Here is a 24889-nt window from a genome sequence, read left to right on the forward strand (position 1 = left end):
AGTGACTTTTCCAGTGGACTGGATAGCGGCTTCTTAGGGAGACCATAAGAGATGATCAACCAAAACAAACAACTAGCGGAATGTGAAGGAGAGGCTTCTGGACCTATCAGTAACCGGCTAAGGTTCCCGCCAAGAAAGGAGGCGACCAACATCAACTTAAGTGAGAACAGTGTGGGCAAAAGCCTAGATACTGTGACGACGGCAGGCATGGGCCGCTCCAGTGCAACATGTGAGGAGTCCGATGGCCCGGGTCTAATCGAGGCCATGGATCGCAACAGGGAGTATCTCCCTAAAATGCAGATAGCTGCTGAGCAACTTGATGTTTGTTAAGAGCAAAAGAAACATCAGCAAAGACTTGAAAACAAGTCTACTGAAATTGCAACAATCAGTCCTATCTGCAAAGCAGGACTACGAGAAACATATCTGATGATATTATGTATTTTTGATTTTATTTTTAATATCATTGGGACTATACATAGTCTGTTGATGTAAGCCTAAATAAATAAATTATTCGATTCGCGATGCGAAAGAGAGGATCTTCCGAGGATGAATACGTGGCGAAAAGACCTATGGTTGCTAAGGGAAAAGTGACCTACGCGGCCGTCCACAAGAGCGGAAAAGCTGTCACGAGCCAAGCTCCGCGATCAAGAGGACATGGCAACAAAGGAGAGGCCAACATCAAGCCTATGGCCAAGGAAGCCAAGAAAAATGAGCTACGGGATAACCCGAACCAGGCAGTGCATCCACAGGAACCATGGGCGCAAGGCAACAGCAACCCGTGGATACGAGTTGGAAATAAGTAAAAAAAAGGAAACCGAAAACGCAGCCCAAGGAGAACGCTAAACCGAAAACAGCGAAACGTAGCAGTTTAGGCGAGGCCCTCGTTATCAAGCCGTAAGAAGCGAAATACGCCGTGGTTCTGAAGGCGATGCGAAGCACGGAGAAATTATCGCCATCGGGCGCAGATGTGCGTAGCATATGGCGGACTATGATTGGTGAAATGATCCTAGTCTTAAAGAAAGGCGCCAAGGAAAAGGGTGCAGTCCATAAGCAACTGTCACAAGAAGAACTTGTCGACGAGGTTGATGTAAGATCCCTTACTGCTGAAGCGACTCTCCAGTGTAAACATCTGGATGACGTCACCGATGCAGCGGAAGTTTCGCCTGCCCTCAAAGAGCAGTGTGACGTAGCCAATAAGGTCATACACCTTAGAAAGGGCCCGCAGAGCACCCAGGCCGCACCTTTTCCACTTCATAAAGGGCAAGCGATTGTAAGCAAATCGCTAAGTGCCTAATATGTGTGGACAAGAGAGCAGACAACGGACACTTAACGGACGGACCCAAATGTCCGGGCACTAGCGGAGTTTCAAAGCAGTGAATGTGGATCCAGACATGTTCAGAACCACGATGCAACACTGCATAGATCAAGGAATATTCCCGGATGTATGGAAGCGACAGAAATTGGTGCTACTACCAAAGGCGGAGAAACCACCAGGTCCGTCGGCGTATAGCAGCGCACTTTATCTCCATAGTTGAGAAATGGATGAAGTCTAGGAAACTAGGACTGTCCCGTCACAAGACTGAGGTGGTGGTGGTCAACAACCGCAAGTCCGAGCAACGGGCGCTTATCTCGGTAGGTGATTGCACCATAAAGTCCAAGCGATTTCTTAGGCATCTTGGGGTAATAATCGATGACAAGCTCAGCTTCGCTAGCCACGTTGAATATACCTTTTAAAGGCTATAGCGGCGCTTTCGAGGATGATGTCTAACTGCTATGCTGTAATTGCCAGCAAACGCAAGCTCCTGGCAAGCGTAGTGCTATTCATACTAAGGCATGGAGGACCAATCTGGTCAAAAGTGCCTACGAGCAGAAACCTAAAGCGGTTGGAAAGCACGTACAGGATAATGTGCTTAACCCTCTAATACCCAACCCCGCCTTTAGACGGGGTACACTTTGGAATTTTGTGTCTTTTTTTCGTAGGTCGGAAATTAAAATGATTTTATTTTTGGCTTAAGCCTTAACTCATAACACGCATATAAGAAAAGTTTTTTTATGATTTTTGAAACTTTTTTGTATTATTGAAAACTAGTGGTTCCGGCAAACTTCGTCTTGCCATCAAGTAGGCTGTTGGAAAACGTCAAAAAAACCCCGATACAAAATGACACCTTAGTCTTCTACCGTTTTCCCGATTATTTCGGAGACTTTCCCGAATTAATTCCTCGTACGAACACGTCGCAACCCTTGTCGAGAGCAACAGTGAAAAACTTGCGTCAATCCTTTGACCCGTTTTCAAGCCATTTCGTGACATACGAACACCACTCCATTTTTATTTATATAGATTGTTTGAAAAATTGTATTCTTATATAACCTACAAATGCCTGTGATTCATTTAACGTCATTCCCTGTCGAGCTTTTGGACGAGTCGGACGCATTGTTCCGTTCATCATCACGCGAGTCTCAAACAAGTGGAGTTTTATTTTTTCATTCCTCACGCCGAGGGTGTTTTTTTTTTATATCATTTGCCATTCCTGCTTGTGAGAAGTGTCTGCCGCAAGGTGATTCCTGCCGACGACGGGAAGCGAGCTGGCTTTGGCGATGCCATTGCAGCATCGTTCATCTTTAACCCAAGACGATCATCGAAATCAATCATCGTCATCATTTGGTCGCCAATAACAACGACGACGACAACGGCGACAAAGGCGCATCGGCTGCTGTAGTGATTTGTGCATCAACAAAACCTACCTACTCCGGACGGATAAGTAGCCTTCGCTATTCATTGTCTTTCGCCTTGTTTTCCCCATCCACCATCTATCACGTGCTAGTTGTTTTCGGGTCCATATCAGTGGTTGCCAACTTGCGGCCCACGGCCCACTTGAATTAGCTTAAAAGTTTTTTTTTTTTTTTATTATTTTTTTTATTATTATTTTTTGTATTATTATTTTTCTTTATTATTATTATTATTGTTTGGATTAATTCTCTAGTAATAATTATCAACCCTTTCTTTTTTTTTTTTGTACATATTAGGTTAGTTGTTGTATTATTATTAGCATTATTTTTGGCTTCTGTGGTCCACTACGTACTGATCCATTGCAATGGACGTAACAGATGACGGCGGGGGGCCGAAAAGATCCGATATCTCCGATGATGATGTTGAATCAATAGAATCTCCCTCGTTTGAAGAATTAAGTCCAACCATCCCTGGAAAGCTTCAAGAATCGATGGATACTTCCGTTAATGACACCGCATTGCTTCCCTCCACCTCAGGGGCAAACAATACTGGTTTTACAACACACCCCATAGTCAATCCTCCACATTCCCAGACAAATGACTCTTCTATCACTCTTTCCACTGTGACCCCCCGCCCAAAAGCCTATCCACCCGGATCTAAGGGTCCCTTTCTGGTTTTTTTTCGGCCCAAAGGCAAACCGTTAAACAAAATTCAAATTCAGAAGGATCTGGCAAAGTCGTTTCGAGACATTGTCGAGGTGTCTTCGCCCAGCCGTAATAAACTGCGAGTCACCGTCAGTGACCGCGAACAAGCCAACAGAATTGCTGCCTACGAGCTTTTTTTAAGGGAGTACCATGTCTATGTCCCTAGTCTAGAGGTCGAGTGCTCAGGAGTAGTCACCGAGCCGTTTTTGACATGTGCAGACATCAGATCTGGTACTGGAGGTTTTAAAAATCGTGCCGTTCCTCCAGTACAGATAATTGATGTCAAACAAATGAACCACGTGTCATCTGATGGCACCAAAAGTCCTTCAAATTCGTTTCGAGTGACTTTTTCTGGGTCAGCCCTTCCGGACGTCCTCGTGATTGGGCTTCTTCGTTTACCAGTCCGTCTCTATAAACCGACGGTTATGCATTGCGAAAAATGCCAGCAATTAGGGCACACCGCAACGTACTGCTGTAACAAACCTCGTTGCAGCACGTGCGGAGAGCAGCATGTGGAGGGCCCTTGTCCAAAGGAACCAAAATGTACCTGTTGTGGACAAGCTCCACATGAACTAGTCGCATGCCCGAAGTTTATAGAGCGGGAGAAACACACAATTCGCTCCTTGCAACAGCGGTCAAAGCGATCTTACGCAGAAATACTGAAGAAGATCGCTCCGGCCATTGATCCACCAGCCCAATCCATTAACAGCAATAACCTCTTCACTTCCCTGCCTATTGATGATCAGGGCTCTGGCTCTGAGGATGGGGAAGAGTATACTGTCATTAATACAGGAACCAAGAGGAAGCGAGCCATTGCAAAACGGCTCAAGCAACGCCAGCAAGCTTCTCCAAACGAAGCTGTTAGACAGGTTCTCCAACCATCCCTGGAAAAATCAAGAAGGGACAGAAGCCCCGCTAAAGTTCAACCTCCTGGTTTTAGATTATCAGCTGGGGACTTTCCGTCACTTCCGGGAACATCTAAAACCCCAGATGTCCCAATTTTTCACTCAGAAAGCCAGGAAAATCGAAAACAATATGTCGATGCTTCTGGAAAAATGACTCTTTCTGGGATAGTGGATATCATCTTCGAAACGTTAGAAGTCTCACCCGCTATAAAAAGCCTTATCAGTATGATTCTTCCTTTGGTAAAACCCCTTCTGAAGCGACTGGCTTCAAATTGGCCGATTCTTGATTCGTTTATATCCTTCGATGGCTAATTTAACCAACGAGGTCGGGGATATGATCGAAGTGCTACAGTGGAATTGTAGAAGCATTATTAAAAACATAGACGCGTTCAAATTTTTAGTTCACAGTACGCGCTGTGACATATTTGCTCTTTGTGAAACATGGCTAACTTCTGAAAAAGATGTCCCATTCCACGATTTTAATATTATTCGTCTGGATCGAGGGGATGGGTATGGAGGAGTGCTTTTGGGGATCAATAAGCTCCACTCCTTTTATAGAATTGATTTCCCCCCGATGGTAGGCACTGAAGTAGTTGCTTGTCATGTTACTATACGAGGTAAAAGTTTCAGCATAGCCAGCGTGTACATACCGCCCAATGCCAGAGTATCCCGCAGAGATCTTTCGGCCGTATGCTGTGCTATGCCTGCGCCATGGTTGATTCTAGGAGATTTCAATTCTCACGGTACAGCCTGGGGGTCACCGAGGGATGACAACCGCGCTTCCATGATATATGATCTTTGTGACTACTTCAACTTGACAATTTTGAACACTGGGGAAGCAACACGAATAAAACCTCCAGATCCTCCAAGCATTTTAGACCTCTCAATCTGTTCGAGTTCACTATCATTGGATTGCACGTGGAAAGTAATTCAAGATCCCCATGGTAGTGATCACCTGCCTATCAGAATTTCAGTTACCAATAATTCGAATCCAATTCATCAGATAAACCTCGCGTATGATCTCACCAAGCACATTGACTGGGAAAAGTATGCCAAGGGGGTTTACGAGGGCGAACAGCTAGTTGATGTTCTTCCTCCGATGGAAGAATGTCAATTTCTCTCCGCGTTAATTATTCAGAGTGCTCTTCAAGCCCAGCGTCGCCCTTTTCCAGGATCTTCAGTACGAAGCCGGCCACCCACTCTTTGGTGGGACGACGAGTGTACGAAGGTCTATCGCGATAAATCCGCCGCGTTCAAAAACTTTCGCAAACGCGGTACACTAGAAAATTACGAGCGGTTTACTAAACTCGAGCGAAAATTTAAAAGCCTCGTAAAGGCAAAAAAACGCGGATATTGGCGTAATTTTGTTAACGGGTTATCGCGCGAAACGTCAATGAGAACACTTTGGACCGTCGGGAAAAGAATGCGGAACGCTTCTACGGTCAATGAGGATCGCGGAAGCTCTCCTCGGTGGATCTTCGACTTCGCCAAGAAGGTTTGCCCGGATTCCGTTCCAACGCAACGACCTATTCGAGACGTTCATACCGACAGAAACGACATGGACGAACCGTTTACGATGGTTGAATTCTCACTTGCTCTCCTCTCATGCAACAACTCTGCCCCAGGCATGGATGGAATAAAATTTAGCATGCTTAAAAACCTCCCAGACGTCATTAAGAGGCGCATGTTGAATCTTTTCAATCGAATTTTGGAGGGCAACATTGTTCCGGATGACTGGAGACAAGTGAGAGTGATAGCCATCAAAAAACCCGGAAAACCCGCGTCGGATTATAACTCGTATCGACCTATCGCGATGTTATCATGCATTCGAAAGCTGTTGGAGAAAATGATTCTCTTTCGGCTTGACAAGTGGGTTGAATCGAACGGCCTTCTATCAGATATGCAATTTGGTTTCCGCAGAGGTAAAGGAACGAACGACTGTCTTGCGTTGCTTTCTTCAGAAATTCAACTGGCCTATGCTCAAAAGGAATAAATGGGTTCAGTCTTCTTGGATATTAAAGGGGCTTTCGATTCAGTATGTATAGATGTCCTTTCAGACAAACTCCACGAATGTGGTCTTTCCCCAATTTTGAATAACTACTTGCATAACTTGTTGTCTGAGAAACGTATGAGCTTTTCTCACGGAACCTCAACAACTTCACGAATTAGCTACATGGGTCTCCCCCAGGGCTCATGCTTGAGCCCCCTGCTTTATAATTTTTATGTAAGAGATATTGATAATTGTCTCATGGAAAATTGCTCGCTAAGACAGCTTGCAGATGATGCCGTTGTTTCTGTAATAGGACCAGGGGCGGATGATCTGCAAAGACCGTTGCAAGATACTTTAGACAATTTGTCTACGTGGGCTGTAAAGCTGGGTATCGAATTCTCTCCGGAGAAAACTGAGTTAGTTGTCTTTTCTAGGAAGCGTGACCCAGTAGATATCAAGCTTCAATTCATGGGTAAGGAACTAACTCAAGGCCTTTCGCACATGTATCTAGGGATCTGGTTCGACTCTAAATGCACCTGGGGAAAGCACATCAAGTATCTGCATCAGAAGTGCCAGCAACGAATCAACTTTATGCGTACACTCACAGGAACATGGTGGGGAGCTCACCCGGAAGATCTGATAAAGTTATATCGTACAACAATACTTTCGGTCCTCGAATACGGTAGCTTTTGTTTCCAATCCGCGGCGAAAACTCACATCTTGAAGCTGCAGCGTATTCAGTATCGCTGTATTCGAATCGCTTTAGGATGCATGAACTCGACTCATACTATGAGTTTAGAAGTATTAGCAGGAGTTCTTCCTTTATCAGACCGTTTTGCGGAATTGTCGCTCCGGTTCCTCATCCGCTGTGAGGTGTTAAACCCATTGGTAATTGAAAATTTTGAAAAGCTAATCGAACGAAATCCTCAAACAAAATTCATGACACTGTACTACTGGTACATGACTCTGGAGATTAACCCTTCCTCGAATTTACCCCACGGTTGTTGCTTCCCAGTCTTCTCCAATTCAACTGTAGCTTTTGATCTGACCATGAAGCGTGATATCCATGGAATTCCAGATCCACTCCGTTCGGAGTATATACCATTAATTTTCGCAGACAAGTTCGGCCAAGTCAGCAGCGACAGAACGTTTTACACAGACGGGTCAAAAATAAATGATTCCACTGGTTTTGGTGTATTTAATGAATTTCATAGCGCCGCCCATAAACTTCAAAATCCTTGTTCCGTATATGTCGCTGAATTAGCGGCGATACACTACGCATTAGAGCGAATAGCCTCTCTTCCCTCTGATCAATACTTCATTTTCACGGATAGTCTCAGCTCCATAGAGGCTATTCGTTCAATGAGGCCGGTAAAGCACTCGTCGTATTTCTTACGAGAAATACGATCTATTTTGAGTGCTCTATCGAATCACAACATCACCTTGGTTTGGGTCCCTTCTCATTGCTCGATTCCGGGCAATGAGAAAGCGGACTCACTCGCCAAGGTGGGCGCTATGGAAGGTAATATTTACGAACGGCGTATTACCTTCAATGAATTTTTCACAATTGCTCGCCAGCAAGCCATGATCAGTTGGCAACAAAAATGGAATGAAGGGGATCTGGGCAGGTGGTTACATTCTATTCTCCCACAGGTATCGAATAGACCGTGGTTTAAGGGGTTGGACATGAGCCGAGATTTTATCAAGGTAATGTGTCGTCTGATGTCCAATCACTACTCCCTGGGCTCACACTTTTATCGAATAGGCCTCGCAGACAGCAATCGATGTGGTTGCGGCGCAGGTTACCAAGACATCAATCATGTCGTGTGGTATTGTCCCGAATACGAAATTGCCAGAACCAATTTATGTGCATCCCTCAGGGCCCAAGGAAAACCAGATAAGGAAGACATTAGAGATGTTTTGGGTAGGCTAGACTTCGATTACATGTTCCTCCTCTTCAAATTTTTGAAGGATATTGACGTTTTTGTTTGATCACCCATGTCTGTCGTTCCGTTTGTCCACCTTGCTTTCCTTGAAACCGTTTTGTTGTATCGTTACAGGTCGTTTAAGTCCGCCCCATGATTGACGAACAGCACCATACCGCCACTTTGCTGCTAACTGTGATCAATCAAACCTTTAAATCCCATCCTTACCCAAAAAATAATTGTATTCCCTAACCTCGACCAAACCGCGAGTTTTTCGGTTCCCCAAAACTAACATAGATATTTAAGAAGCAAACAAGATATTGTAAACCAAATCAAATGAATTCGGCTCCGTTATGCCTGACGGCGCTTGAGCCTATCAAATAAACGAATAAGTAAAAAAAAAAAAAATTCATTTAACGTGTATTATAAAAAATCGTACCTTTTTTATTTTTCTACGATCAACCTATCACAGAAGAAGAGCCTGATGGTATTGAAATGATTTCAAATCTGTTTTTCCGTTAGTTACACGGAAAATAAAAAATGTTCCAGAAAAAAATTAAAAAATTCATATTTTCAAAAGTATAATAAAAACTCAAATTTTTATTATTGTCAAAAATCAGTAACCAAAAGAGGCTTCAAGAAAAAATTGAAAAGGATAGGGATGTTCAAAAATAAAAATAATAAAAATCAAAAACGAAAATTCATAAATTTGCGAAGAAAAATAAATCATTGCCCAAACAGTGTTTAGAATGATTTTAGATAAAGAAAAATAATATTTAGATCGAAAACAAAAATTTGGGTATTAGAGGGTTAAGAGTAGCAAGTGCATACCGGACGGCATCTAAAAAGGCCGTGTGCATCATAGCCGGGATGACGCCCATCGGGCTCATCATCAAGGAAGAGGTTCAATGCTTCAACCGAAGAGATACCAGAGGAGTCCGCGACACGTGTAAATAGGCAACGGTCAGAGCTTGGCACCAGAAATGGGATAACTCCACTGAAGGTAGATGGACCCATCGGCTAATACCAAATGTGTCAGATTGGTGAGGAAGAAACCATGGGGAAGTTAAGTTCCACCTGACGCAATTTCTGTCAGGACATGGTTGCTATAGGCAGTATCTGCATAGGTTCTGACACTCAGTATCTCCTACGTGCCTCAATTGTGCTGGTGTGGAGGAAACAGCGGAGCATGTCGTGTTCGATTGCCCCCGATTGCGCCGACCAAGAGTTGGCTGCAGAGGATTAGCCCTGCCGAGGCTGGTCCCTTGTAACATTATTTATAAAAGAGAAAGAAAGAAACGACGTGACGTCACTATTTGCGCTGCATAACAACGGCGGGAGAATAAAAGAGAGAACTAGTGCCCAGACAACCAAAATGTACGCATAACGAAATCACCTGGAGGCTTTGTATGTGCAAAATGTCACTTATAAGATGTCGCGAAAAGGCCTTCTACGTACAAAAGTGGAGGCGATATACGTGCATATATTATGTGATGAATAATAGCATACAATGCGAGTGTATAAATTTTCTACCGAAATAATTTGTGATCTTATGCGACTTAGCTTATGATAACAAATGTTCATTTGACAGCTGCTACGGAATGATTCGACTTACTTTGTACAAGTGTACGAGACGAAACAAAATGTGCAAATGAACTCAGAAAAGAAGCGTTTTATGCGATGAAACTCATCAGTCTGACGAATTTATCCACCGTGTTTTGCGGGTTTGATGTGATTTGCATGACTAAACGAGTTATTACGTGCACTTTTTTGGGACTTCTGGTTGTCTGGGTGGCACGCACCAATCATCTGCGCCACCTGAGTAAAATCCATGACAATGAAGCAGTATGCCTAGGCCACTTCTGCTACATGTGTTGTACTATATGCACTGGCCCCTCCCCGAAGAAATACCGTAAGGTGGTTCCAGGGTGATAAGGGTCTAAGGACAAGGTTAATGTCGGTGCTCTGTACACCACTGGAGCAATTCAACAAAAATTGCTCAAGTACAGCGCATGGGCTTTAGTGGGTTGTCGTTGGTGCGGCATCATCCCCACACTCCCTGAGTTACCTTCTCAGGGGGTCTAAAATAGTATTGCGGATAAGCATCGGGAATGAATTTCGGCTACTAAAGGGTCCATTATAAGCAACGAAACCTCATCTTTTGCGTATCTACGCTGCAATTTCATGAGAAATTCTGTGTTAAGTCAAGACTGATCCATATCTGTGAGTTATCCATAACTGGGGAGGCTCTACGAAGAGCATCCAGTATTTTTTCATTTCACTTACCTCTCCTGCGGTTTTTGAACTTCTTCTTACGGATTGCTCCTTCTGCGCAGGTTCCCGATGTCGATGGAACAGAATCGGTTTGAGATACTATCGTTTCATTGTGTGCCATTCTGGATAACAGATGGTGATCTAACACTTCGGAAAGCGCAAACACCGGAGCCTGGTGGTCTACCTCAGCAGTTGTGTCCATATGCATATCGTAAGCTCCATCCATCTGTTTGTGAATTTGAATTGTGTCTATGGAAGGGAAGGGAAGTTTGATGAGAACAGTTCACGAATGATAATTGTGAGTAACATTACTCATTGTGTTGTTTTGCAGATATGAATTTACATGCTGCTGAAGGACCGACGAGGCAATTTGTGGCGGTAGAGGCATGATTGAGGTGATGATGGGTCCAGTGAGTACTTGCTGTAGTTGATTCTCTTGGAGCGCAGATGCCGGTACCTGAATTGTCAGTACTCTGGGTTGTGAGTTTGGTACGTTTGGCAGTGCTGGTAGGGTTATCTGAATTGCGACCATTTTATTGGGATCAAGAGCGGCCACGACTGCTGCCGGAGCGGCTGGCTGTTGTGCTGGTGGTGGTTGTACTGCAGCAGGTTGTGGCAACGAGGGATGAGCCTGTGCTAGTGGTGGTGGTTGAAGTTGTTGCGGCTGCTGTTGATGTTGAACTGCTGGTAACATTTGTTGCGTTTCAGTCACCGGTTCGGGCTTGACAGCAGCTGGTTGAATAGCGGGTGTTGTGTTGGTGGTGGTTGATTTTGCGGTTCCATTCTGGTTTTCCTGGTTGGCGGCGGCGGCAGCAGCTGCAGCCGCAGCTTTCGCCTTTTTGGTACCATTGGACTAAAAAAGTAAAAGGATATAATAAGAATATATTTTAAGTAACCGTTCAATAAGATAATATAAACCAAGCCAACATACTCCAGAAAAAATTATAAGGATTCCAAAAAAGTCCGACTAAACGTTTTCTAAAAGAGTACTTCGGAGTATTTCTCGTGATTTTCATCAGAAATTGATCCATCCATTCCCTTAGTTTTCCTTATTTTTTACTACGATGATTTCACGGATCTCTAAAAAATGGCTATAAGAATGTAGTTCAAAACAATTCAGAGTATTCAACCAGGATCTTTTCCACTTCATAAATTGTTCCATGGAATTATTCATAGATTACTGCAGAATTTTCTCAAAAAAGGTCTCACTATACTTAGGATCAGGATCTAGTGATTATTCAATACATTTTATGTGGATTTTGTCCAAGTTTTACTTTGAAGACTCTAAGAATTAATTTCTTATTTTAATATTAGACCTCACAGTTTGTTTTTAGTTCAACCAAGATTTTACAGATTCCCAATTTCTCTTCAATAGATTTTTTCAGAAAATCTACCACTCTCAATCTATGCATGAGATTTGCATTGAATTTTTGTACGGCAAGTGTTTACGCTTGACAATCGCAAGGTACTTGGTTCGAGTCTGACGTGCTGCAAGTTTTTAACAAGGACATAGTAAATTTTACTGTCAAAATGGTGCCATGGTAAAATAGAATGCGCGAAATATTCGAAGCACATGTAAAATTAGGCTGCCAAAATGTTATGGCGTAATGTACTTTCGCAAAATTTAGGTAAAATGTGAAATTTTGGAAACTTTTTTCACACGATCAGGCATATTTATCAAAATTTAGAGGCACTATGGACCAAATTTGGTTTCCTAACATTTATACAAAAACCAATAAATCTTAAAACACCCTTACGATAGGCCTGGCTACGCCTTCCTTAACAAATTTGATAATATTTCACGTCTAAACAACAAATCGCTATAACATTCTCAAAACTTAATATTTCCTTACACTCGATTCTGTTTTTGCACGGATAATTTTTACACGGCCGTGCAAAACAAATTTTCATGCATTTTTTTTTTCGCCAAAACCTTATTTTTGCATAAAACGTTGAGAAATGGTGTTACTTTTTGCACTTTTTTTTAAATTTTGAACTGAAAACTTTTTTTTGCACGGTACGCATCCTCCGTACAAATGCAGAATCGGATGTACTTGAATAGTATTCGAACTACCAATTCGAAAAAGCTAGAAATGTCGAAAAGAAACTTTTGCCCACATTACTCTTTAGTGTTTTCAACTGCTATTCTCAGTGTAATGATGATTTTAGCAAAATTTTCATAAGGATTAAGAATTAATCCAGAAATTATTTCAGGAAATTGTTCAAAAATATTTTCAGTTCTTTTTGTAGGAATTCACAGAAAAACAAATCCGTGGTGTATTTTTAAAGGAAATATGGATTTCTGTAGAAGAGAACTCATGTAATGACTATTGAAAGATCCTCTGATTTCTTAAAGATCACCTAGCATAAACAGTGAAATTCGTTCATTGCAATTTCATTTATTGTACTTTAGTGTCACTTTGATTTTGCATATCATTGCAATGGATCATTGAATGTAGTTTTTGTCATTGCTCACCGCATCAAAACAAAGGCGCCACTGTATATGGGATTTAACATTGTGACAGCATTGCTGTTCTGTCAAACACACAAGGCTACGGTGGCGCTATCTATGCTTTCCATAGCGGCCGTTTTGGTTATTTTAATGATCCATTAAAGAACAAGAATCCACCATGAAATCATCAATAATAAAAAAAAAAAACTTACAGTATTGGACAAAACAGTTGCAACTTTTTCTATTTTTAATATAAAATGGTCAACTTTAGAGGGTTAGATCTGAGTCATTTATGGACCGATCTGAATTTTTACAGTGCTGAAGAAATAACTTTAATTTCAACATATATTTTTAAGTGATTTCCAAACATGAGTTTACTTTTAAAGTAATAATGGTTTAACTAAAGTGATTTTTTGACTATTTTTATAATTGGCATAACTTAACAAATTGAAGGAATATCATTACGGTATCTTCAGTTGTAGATTTTGCCGAGATGAATAAGTTTGCTGAAACCAGTTTTTGGTAGGTCTATTAGATTTTCAAATAAATAGTTTTATGTTTTTCGTCGAAAATTACACTTTAGTAAAATTGTTATTAGTTTTAAACTTGTAATTTGAAAAATTATTCAAAAATATATGTTGAAATTCATGTTATGTCTGATGTTCTGTGAAAATTTCATTTAAATCGGCCCATAAATAACTGAGATCCAGCTTACCAAAGTTGATCATTTTGTATGGAAAACCGAAAAAGTTGCAAATGTGTTGTCCGATATTTTGCTGGTGCTCAAATAATCTAAATAATCTAAATAAAATAATCTCAAATAATCTTTCTAAAAATCATTGTAAGGCATTCCAGATAGTAAGTGCAGTACAACGACAGATTTACACGAAAATTGCATAAATTTTAGGCGAAAAAATGATCTAGAAATTTGTAAAACGATGATGGTTATTTTTCAATGAGAATGTACACTACCCATCATAAGAATGGAATAGCGTATTGCAACTCATATTGCATTCTGTCCACTTTTTGGATTGCATTTAGGTCCCATACCAACTGCGCAAACTTTCAGCTCGATCGGAGAAACTATATTTTAGCACCAGCAGTTCAAAGTTTGTATGGGATTTACTATGGGAAAACTTACTTTTGCAAAGAAAAATCGTCAGAGGTCGCCCATTGACCTCTATAAAAATACTGAACACAGACCCCGATAGGTACTTTTACGATGAAGAATATTGCCGAAGACCGCGGAACAATCCGACATTTGTGAAAAAAGTTATTCAATGAAAACCTATTGGCAAGGCGACGTTGATTAACAGAATAACAATAATAACAAAATCGGCCAAATTTTCCGGATAGTCTATGCTTAATAACTTCTTTCACAAGCATCAAATTGCTTTGCGGTCTTTGGCAATGTTGTTCATCGTAGAAATAGCTATCGAGATCTGTGTTCAGAATTTTTATAAAAGTCAACGGGCCACCTCTGGCGATTTTTCTTTGCAAATGTAAGTTTTCCCATAGTAAATCGCATACAAATTTTGAACGGCTGGCGCTAAAATATAGTTTCACCGATTAAGCTGAAATTTTGCACAGTTATTATGGGACCCAAATGCAATCCAAAAAGTGGACTGGAGCGAGAATATATTTGTTTTTTTTTTCATATAATCGTGTCCCAGTCATACTGAATATTGCAGCACCTTCAAAAGTTTAGCATCACCTAAAATGAATATTATCTCGTGATTTTGCGATGCTAGATCAATGTATTTTTGAGGTCATCTCTAAAAATATGTCTTTGAGACCCTGTGATTTTTTTTATTTTATTTTTATTTTTTTGAAAAAGTTTTTATCGTAGGAGTTGGGGTGATGCTAAACTTAAAAGTGCTGCAATACTCAGCATTGCAACGATTCCATACTCTTGGTGGGTAGTGTATACTATGTCTTTTTCCGCATCTCGGTATATATTCTTTATTTGTTATTTTCCAATAAACGAATTGTATTTTGAATTTAATCGTCCGTTAGAAAGGTTGTCTACGGACAACGACGAGAATGAGACGTACATTTGTCTGTGCATTATATAATAGGTATCAGTCAATATGCATACAAGTTTATCTGCTTTATTTACAATAAATTACCATCATCGTTTTACAGATTTTTTCCAGACCAGTTTTTGCAAGAATGCATCATTGAATTGCACTTGCCATCGGAAATACCGTAAAATGATACTCAAAAACATTTTTTTTTATAAAAAAATGGATTGTTGAGCCTTTTTACATCTTTTCTAGCACTAAACCGAATAACGCCTTCCGCTTTCTTACTAGCGCTGCCTTCCCTGTACGTTAAACCTAATGTCGGAAGAAGTGCGCTGTATAGAACATCAGATGACGCTGTATAGACATAGGCTAGTAAAAAAGCGGAAGTCGCTATTCGGTATAGTGCTAGAAGGGGTTTACAGACATGAGTCTTCAGAATACTAATCAATGAACTTCAAAATCCTTTCGATGTTCAAATGTACTTGGAATAGTACACACTTAAAAAAAATACGGATTACGGTGAAATTTCACCGTAATCTCAACAGCTGAAGGTTCGGTGAAAAATCACCGAACAATCTGTAAAATGATTGAACAAAATCATAAAGAAAAACAAGAAAACGGTTCCACTGGGAATCGATCTCCCGCCCTTCCGATCAGGAAGCAGGCTTGCTACCACTAAGCCAGCTTTCACTGCTTGATAATGGTGTGCAAAAACTGAAACAAAAGGAAGCTCATGCCTGCCAGAGCGGCTGTCACACGATTTCACAGAAGTTCGGTGAAAATAATGCTTTTACCGAACTGTTCGTTAGTATTTCACAGGGTTACAGTAAAATTGTTTGTTTCACGGATTTTTTACGTTAAAATAGTCGATTTCACGGTTTTTTTTCGGTGAAATAATAGATTTCACAGGAAAATCTGTATTTTTTTGTTTACAGTTCGAATTCGGTGATTTATTTCACAGGATACTGCGATTTATTTTAAGTGTGTATTATACTTTTTCCATACAATAAACGACATTTTTGCAAGCATGTTTAAACAATCTACAGTCGCCTCTCCACATCTCGATATCGAAGGGACCATCGAGATAGGGAGAGATCGAGACAAAGAACAAATTTTTATAGAATACTAGATTGAAAATCACTCCATTACCAGGAAAATCAAAAACAAACGGACGTCATTTTGTCTTCGCAAATTGTTTTGAATCCCTAAAATCCAGTCCAGTTACCTTTGATAATGGACATATCGACATACGGAGATAAAATCGGGAACGAAAATCACATCGAGATAGGGAGATATCGAGATATGGAGATTGAAAATATATGCCGAACGAAGGGACCGAAGCAATTATCGACATAGGGAGAGATATCGAGATGTGGAGAGTCGACTGTATTTAGGTAATCGATATGGGAGCGTGCAACTTTTACCAAAGTATGTCTAATATGAAGGTTTGAGGATGTTTTGTATACTATACGATTTGGATTGCCAAATAGTTTATAATATATAGTCAACTTTCAATAACTCGATATCCCACATATCGATTTCAAGTTCTAGAATCCTAGCAAAAGTTGATTTTTATGGTTAGCCTTGAGACACTTTCTCCCCTAATCATGCTTCCCCGACAAGTTTTATGGCATCTTGAGTTTACTTTTACCAAATAAATTATGCAAAGGGAACATACATACCTTTGAGTTCGACACGGACTGATGATGATTGCAATTGCCGTAACAGAAAAAGTGAAAAGAAAAAGAAACAATATTTTAAAATGTATTATGCTACACATGTTTAAATTCTTATTCCCATCCCAAAATCTAAAATTATCCTACCTTCGCTAGAATTGACGGTGGCTGATCCGAAGGGTCTGGAGTCGTTTCGACGGCCTTGCTCGCCATCAATTTTGCCGTCCATACCTGTTTCATCTCCTGTAGCACCTGTTCGTCAACTCCCTCGTCGAGGAATGCATCTCGCACGCCGGCAATAACATCATCAATAACAGTGTTGTACAGTTTGAGCTGAAAACAAAAGCGATCGAATTAGCAAAGCGTCGGTGGAAGTTGACTGCAATCTAAATAAATTATTCCGCGGCATCAGTCATTTGTCATTTACTTCCATTGAATTGCTATGAATTTTGCAGCACTTATTGATTACCCTATTATATGATATCGAAAAGGATTCATTTATAATTTTCAAACATTGATAAACGTTTCAACCGTCGAGTGTTGTAGGATGTACAGGCAAAACGCATTTAAAGACAATCAATAGAAAAGGCCTCAAGTCCAAATTGTAAACAAATCGGTTTTCTGCTGATTGTTGTGTATAAGAACGTTTTCTTACTGAATCATATAATAATCATTCAATCAAAATTATGCATGATAGTTATTTTTTTAGTTTTCGGCTCCTTTTTCGCTAATATTTGTCGCAAATGCGCCCTTTGACCTTTTGGCCTGATGACAGACAAAGGGTTAAATTTTCGACTAATAATTAACGCTTTGATCTAAAATATTACTCATTAGTGATATGCTGTTCAAATTCGAAATTATTCCAACATTGCATGTAACGATTCGAACCTAGATACAAATCAAGATTTCCAAAAACATATATATTACGATACTATGTACGAGTAGATAACATTTTTTTAATTGAAATACCATATCTAGGTTGAATCTGCAATCAACATCGGATAATCATCATCGAGTAAATTGCAATTAAATTTTTCCAACACGGTGAATGGATATATCATTAATGATGGTGGTTCATACTGCATGTGAGTTTCTCCACCAAGGTGTCTGTCTGCCGCGCAAACACTCAATGTCATGTTCTTTCTTATCAGCGATAGATTTGGTCCTATAATGTAGGGAGTCGATGCCGGTTATGGACCCTTTGCGTATTATGGACCCCCTACAGAAAAACAGAAAATTAACACTCAAAGCAACTTTATTCCTATGAAAATCCACCGGGGGAACTTCGATTACATTGTTAGTCAGCACTTTCAGGCAAAATATTTGGTTTGAGATGCATAAATACAGATATTTGAACAGTTTTGTAAATGAAACCACACAAGAGGGTCCATAATACGCATTTCCAGGTGGGTCCATAATAGGCTCGTCGACAGCGAGCCGGATTACATGGGAATCAAATGGAGGGTCCATAATACGCAACGTCAAATTTGTAAACAATCCTATTATGGACCCCGGGAGGGTCCATAATAGGCATTCGGACAACAGTTTTTCAAATGCAAATTTCGCTGGAAAAATCGAATGATTTTGTATGTTTCATAGACGTACTATGAAGTAAAGACATTGAATTTGTTGTTAGACTCCACAAAACGTATATGCGTCTGAGATATCATTGCGGAAAAGCGTCTAGAATGAATTTCAGCTACTAAGGGGTCCATTACTAGCATTGAAACCCTACTTTATGTTTTGTTTCGTTTTTGCGCGACAGAGCCAATTAGCGTTGACAACGCTAAAATAATGTGAGTGTTTCCGTTTGTGCGTATTCGTCAATGTTGTGCTTATGAACTACGAGATCCATGTTTTAAGGCGAAGTAGCCCGTCATTCGGTTTGTCAGCATTGATGACTTTTCTGCGTGAAAATTCAAAGTAATAAAACTAATTCTTGATAGTTTATATTGACTTGAAAAAGTATCACTGTACACGCCAACATATATAAAGTATGCTGATACTTTTTCAGCCACCTATCAACTTTTACGTGTAACAAATTTGATCCGTTCCAACAAATCTAAAGGCTATTCTACTGGTCTTGCTCTTCTAGAGCTGTAACATTAAAAATTTTAATTTTCCAACATACATTGTTAGAATCAGGGACGAAAATACTCAATCTACCCTCGCCTACATTGATACTTGCTGGGTAGAATCTTCGTTGATTTTTATCAAATTTCAAGGATTGGCTTTGATATATAATCACCTTAAGCGCATCCTAATGCATAATTTTAGATAATATGGCCGACAAAAGCCCCAGGTGTCTAAGTAAATCATCAAGAAGCCCAAGTAGTTCTTGAACGTAATTTAAATATTTCAATTCTTAAACCATTGAATTTTCTTCTCTAAAGCAAACAAATTCAAGGTATGGATGAAACAAATCCGCACATGTAGAAGCACTTACATAGGGCTCACTCACAATTTTAACAACACCGAAGATTATCATTTTTGATATCCATCCACCCTCTCGTAATGCTTTTTGTACACATTTTATTCTACATATTTTATATTAGCAGTAACAGCTTGATCGTTATTAAAATCGTAAATGCGCCCTTATTCAAAACTTTGTCGACTAGATAACAAGTGACATATTAAAAAAATGTATAAATAAAGGCTTGTTTTCAAGATTGGTTGTAGTATACAGCAATTACAGAAGAGTGCTAACCAATCTGCAATAAGTAATTGAACTTTGATTCAAAACGTCGAGTAAAATAAATAGAGAAAAGTTAAAAAATATTAGCACTGACAGTGCGAGAACAAAAATTCAAAAAAATATTTTGAAACGTTGCTTAGAAAAAAGTGAAACAGTTTTAAAGAAATATGATGTAGGATACTAGAAATTAAATAATTAATGTTTCAAATTATTTCGAAATTGCAGATGCCATGAGAATGTCATTAAACATAACTTCTTTCTATAATTTATTTTGGAGGTAATTTTGTAGATTACAGCTTGAAGATGTTCGTTCAAAACGATTTTCCCGGTGATCTTCTCAAATTCCCGGTTTTTCCGGTCTTTTTCCCGGTGGATTCAATTTCCCGTCTTTTTCCCGCTTTTTCCGGTTCGGTGGCCACCCTGAATATCCAATGTTGAAACATTGGAACAAATGTCAAATAAAATAATTAATAATTTCAGGCAAAAATCGTTACAATCTTCTTTTGCCACGATTAATGCGTTATATGTTCAGGTTAAGTTAGGTTAAGTATATTCAAAGCGTTTTTTTTTCTACTATAAGCAGATGAAATCAACTCACCTGTAAAAAATCTGAACTGCTACGGCAAATGAATTGTAATATGTTGTTAATAAAATCTTGAATTTGTTTTACCAAATTAGGATGATAGTGTTGTCTAATAACACAGAACGCCTAGATATGAGAAATGAATGTAATGTTTGGAATAATACTAATAAAGAAATTTCATTTCATTTCATTTTGCAGCGTTTGGTGGGGCAATGAGAGCGCAAGTCAGTCCAAAGCCGGGGGAAGGGATAGGTAATGGCCGTAATAGTCTATGCGGACCACTTGAACACCATCGGAAATGATAGGAAGGGTTGGGGTAGGGTATAGGAAATTGGAGAAGACTTGACACAGTAATGCGATTAATGCTGCAAAATGTAAATGTGCTGAGAGCAATTTAATTTGAGTTTTGGAGTTTGGTTTGATTTATTAAAATTCGAAACCATTGTACAAGTAAGAAAGAATTAGCTGATCGCTCTATAGAAATTTATAACAATATGAGAGTGATGCTAAGAACTGCTGATGGCACGATGCGACGCTTTAGAAGCTTTTGCTAATGATTGAACATTACTAAAAAGAACGCAATTCAATCGATGTACAACTAAGACAACTTTACAAACTTTATCTGTTTTTATCATGTACAGATATAAAATTATAATTCAATTCACTGATTGGCGGTGCTGATTTATATAAAAATATATGATATTATTAAAATGAAATGTGTTACTTACTCATGATGTTTATACTTCCCTGACCAGAATTATTCTGTTTTGAGCACCCTTTTCGAAGCTATTCTATCCAGTTATCCATTGACTGCTTACAATTCTGAAATTATTCTTATTGTGCATGCTCATGCATTATATTAGTAATGATCATAATCATGCAACAGATAAGAAGGTGAGAAAGAGAGAATATAGGAACAGTGATTAGTAATGAGTAATTATGTAGTTTTGTTAGAATAATAAACAATTAAACAGCAGTAATGAATAGCTTAAAAAATGACATTACAGCATAGCTGAGCCTTTCGGATCATAAGACCGATGTATAAAAATAATTTGTTTCGAAATTGTCCGCGTGGTCTTCTAGTGCTCCTATTAGATAAGAATCAATCATAGACATACATACCGAATGCTCGTCATGACCCTATGACCAACATTTGTATATGTATAGCCTTAGCTGATGTGGCTTTTCTAATAGGTAGTTCTTTCACTCATTGATTGTCTTCAAAACCTTGTCAAGTATAGAAGATTGATTTTATTTCGTTTATTACTACAGTATTAGGTATTATTTTATGTTTTTATCACTATGGATATTATCAAGGCCAGAATTCCCAGTGAGTGAAGAATTTTATAGTACTAGAACACCATAGAAGATCGCTAAACATTACCTAATCATGGAACGGCTTTTTGCTCTATTATTTTAGGTAGATGCTATTGATCTCCCTTTGCTCCTATCCGCAACCCGGTGCACGCGCCCTGTTGGTTTTCGAAAACCTCGTAGAAGATTACAAACCGTCAATGGCATTCCCAATTACTACCCCACATTGCACATTCAAGGGTCTGATTGTGCTCCTAACCCACCCTCAGTCTGTAATCTTCTCGCCAGTTTGAAATTATATTTTCCCGAAGTGAAAGTAATTTTGATGAGTGATAGCGTAGTGCAGCCCAACTGCATAGTACAGTAGTTTAACCAGAATCTTTAGGTCAGAAGATAAAATCTAAATTTTGTAATAAAGAGGTTGCCATTGCTTTGAAATTCACCCAACATCTAATCAAAACTACTAACAACAGCGATCAATTATCAAAATTCATCGCTCCCTGGAAAATATAATTCCAAGCCCAGGGAATAATACTAATAAAGAAATTAAAAAAAAAGTTGTTTGTCCCAATTACCGTCAACGTACCAGTACCCGCTCATGTTCCAGTAGCCCGCTCACGAGCTTAAAAAGTAAGGTAATTTGAGTAAATACACAAACAAATGTCCACAGTATGATTCAATTTGTCGATTTCAACCGTATAGCGGCCATAGTTTTCAAATTCACCTTGTGCAAACTTATCTTTTTTCAGTGTGAGCGGGCTACTGGAACATGAGCGGATACTGGTGTACTGATGGTAATTAGGTAATTGCTACAGCGTAACCAAGTCAAAGAACATGCCAAAATGTAGAGAAAAAAAATTCAACTACGAGATAAAAATGCCCATACGGTTATGTAGGATCCAAAAAAGGTCGAAAATAATTGAATTGTGAAGCATTGTTTTTCATTATTTTGGACACACCAATACATTTTGGACATCCGACATTTTTTATCGTTTGGCAACAAAGTCCACGACACTGGTTGTATAATATGCTTGACCATAGTCTAATCAATCTATTAACAATGGAAAACCGAAGAAATTCTAAGCTTTTAGTTCAGAAAATTGAAAAAAGTTTTCGTTTACATTTGAAAAATTTGAAAAATATTTTCAAAATCACAAAACGAATAAAAATTAAAATTTTGAGCTAAAACAATATTGGGAAATTAGGTTGAGAATCCAGTCTCGCACAGAATAATAATATAAACAAAATACAAAATCATAATGATTTGGAAATAAAATACAAAATCATCAAGCTTTCAAACTTGGATGTTCACATTGATTCTTTTATTAAAACAGCAAATTCTACTTCTTATATTGCGAACATAATATATTGTTTAAATTTCACCTTTGTTTTTTCATTTTTTTGTGAGTTGAAGCCAAACCTTAAATTTTCAAGAGCTCAGATCTCGAGAACCAGATATCCATTGAAGCTAAAACTTGACCGATCGATTCCTCTACGTCAGCGTTATAGCGCTCTAATTTTTAGCGTTATGTCTGGTTTTTAAATTTTATGATCTTATATTTGAGGTTTGCGTTACCAGGGTGTCTACTCATTTACGGCAATGAAATTCCCTGATATTTCCAGGTTTTTCCAGGTTAAAAAAAATATTTCATTAGGTTCAAGAAATTACCCAAAATACATGAATTTTTGACAAGTTTTTCATTATAGATGACTTAAAATTTATTTATTTAAGATTTCGACTAAGATGACTTAAACAAAAAACCTAATGATAATTTTTTTTATTTTGCACTTTAAAACAAATTCTGTTTAAAGAACTTAAAACAATAAAATGCGATTTTGTTTTATTTCTCCGAAAACCAAGCATGCTATAAAATCATCCCCTTGATGCAACAACACGATATCTCGAAAATCCAAATTTCGAACTATTGAACATTGAAAGTCTGATCGTTTCACAAGGTGATGGGTAATCGCAGAGACTTTGATTGCATAATTAATCTTTGACTTGTTTACTTTGAACCACCACACAAGATTTAATTAAGATTAATGTTTCGACAAATTGAACTCTAAGAAACGATATTTCGTGTTATCTAGTAGTAGCATTAGGGGATAAAATGATCTGAAAATGCTTTTAATCACAACACAAAGTCAGATATAAGGAAAAAATCGAACTTAAGGAAATGAATAGCCTTTCCATTACAATGGAATTGAGATTTATGGACATCAGCGACTAACCCGGAAAATTTCTTTGGAGGGCGTTTTGTATTTTTGCATAGATGAAATCTTGGAGAAATCAGGGTTGGAAATGGTCGTTCAACTAGTGGTATTTATTTTGATTTTCGTTATTCCAAATTCTTGTTAGAATTTTTGGAATGTAAAAAATAGCCAAAAAACATAAATCCGACTTGAGGCACCTTCTAATCTTCTCCAAATTGGATAAAAATTTGTCTGGTAGTTTGTTTTAGTATTGCAACTAGGACTAGGGAGTGACTGGTTGAATCCCAGAAATTTTGATTTTTGTGAAACTGTCTAATAGTCTGAAGGTTTCTCTGAGCCTCAAGGACTTACTGCAAGTAGAATAAGGCAAAAAAGTGACTTTAAAAACCATTTTGTTTAAAATGGAGACTTTAGAGACCTTACATTAAATAAAAGTTTTTCAAAGACTTGCATCAAAATAGCGACCAAGAGTCTACAAAGAGACCTGCTTACCTGAGAAAAGCACTATTTTTCGAAATGTGTTACAATCTGGCTTTGCAGAATTCGCTCTCATTTGAGTATGAAGCACGATCAAAGCAAGCAAAAAAAACATCCCATCTGTTGCGGTCCACGATCGTCATTGTATCGCAAGGTGTAACAAGTCTGATAAATGGAAGCAGCGAGCGAGAGCCCCAAAGAGAGAGCGATGATAAAACCCATTTTACTCGCTTGTTTACCGTTGGGGATAGCTATTTTTCTTTACTGGCACGATAAACAATCCACGAACTTCCAATAGCAATAGTGTCCCCCAGGATTAGAGCATGTTTAGAGGGGTTTTATCATACACTACTGTCCCCCCAATCTGATCAAAGTTGTAGCAGTATACGATTAACAGTCTCTCATAATGTGCAGCATGTTATGATAGTTACAGAGAGCGATACGTGAGCGATTCTCTCAATTTTCTCAGGATTCAATCCCTGGTTACAATTTTTGCTTTTTCCCTATAAAGTTTATTATTTTTGTAGAATAGGCGAAAAAATTTTTGTGAAAAAAAAATGAATTCTCTCAACCATCTTATGAACAAAAACTAAATGGAACTGAGAAATTTAGTTGCATTTACCATCTTGGCAAAGTTCTACAATATTGGTTAAATATTTTTTATGTTGAGTAAATAAAAATGTCTATAAAATTAAAGGACACTGTTTTGATAGCGGCGCAGCCGAAAAATTTTTCGATTGAAAAGATTTTGTGTCACAAAAAGGGTATATTCTACCATGTAAGTATTAATAATTCAAAATAATTTCCTTGATTATGGCCGAAATTCCCTGAGAATTCCAGGTTTTTTCCAGGTTGAATAAAATTCCCTGATAATTCCAGGTTTTCCACGTTTTTCCAGGTAGTAGACACCCTGGTTACCTTTTAG

The 24889-nt window shown here is 38.7% G+C and overlaps 1 protein-coding gene across 1 annotated transcript in view; it reads right to left on the reverse strand.

Annotated features, from left to right (window-relative positions):
• LOC5568668 (transcription initiation factor IIA subunit 1) overlaps positions 1-24889 on the reverse strand; it is a 57123-nt gene that overhangs the window by 14941 nt on the left and 17293 nt on the right. Inside the window, exons 2-5 of the mRNA XM_021853114.1 lie at positions 16829-17014; positions 16688-16705; positions 10839-11379; positions 10539-10775 (exon numbers count right to left, since the gene is read on the reverse strand). Of these exons, the coding sequence (XP_021708806.1) occupies positions 10539-10775; positions 10839-11379; positions 16688-16705; positions 16829-17014 (982 nt within the window). The remainder of the gene's footprint in view (positions 1-10538; positions 10776-10838; positions 11380-16687; positions 16706-16828; positions 17015-24889) is intronic.

This window comes from Aedes aegypti, chromosome 3, assembly GCF_002204515.2.
Source record: "Aedes aegypti strain LVP_AGWG chromosome 3, AaegL5.0 Primary Assembly, whole genome shotgun sequence".
In the NCBI taxonomy this organism is placed as follows: domain Eukaryota; kingdom Metazoa; phylum Arthropoda; class Insecta; order Diptera; family Culicidae; genus Aedes; species Aedes aegypti.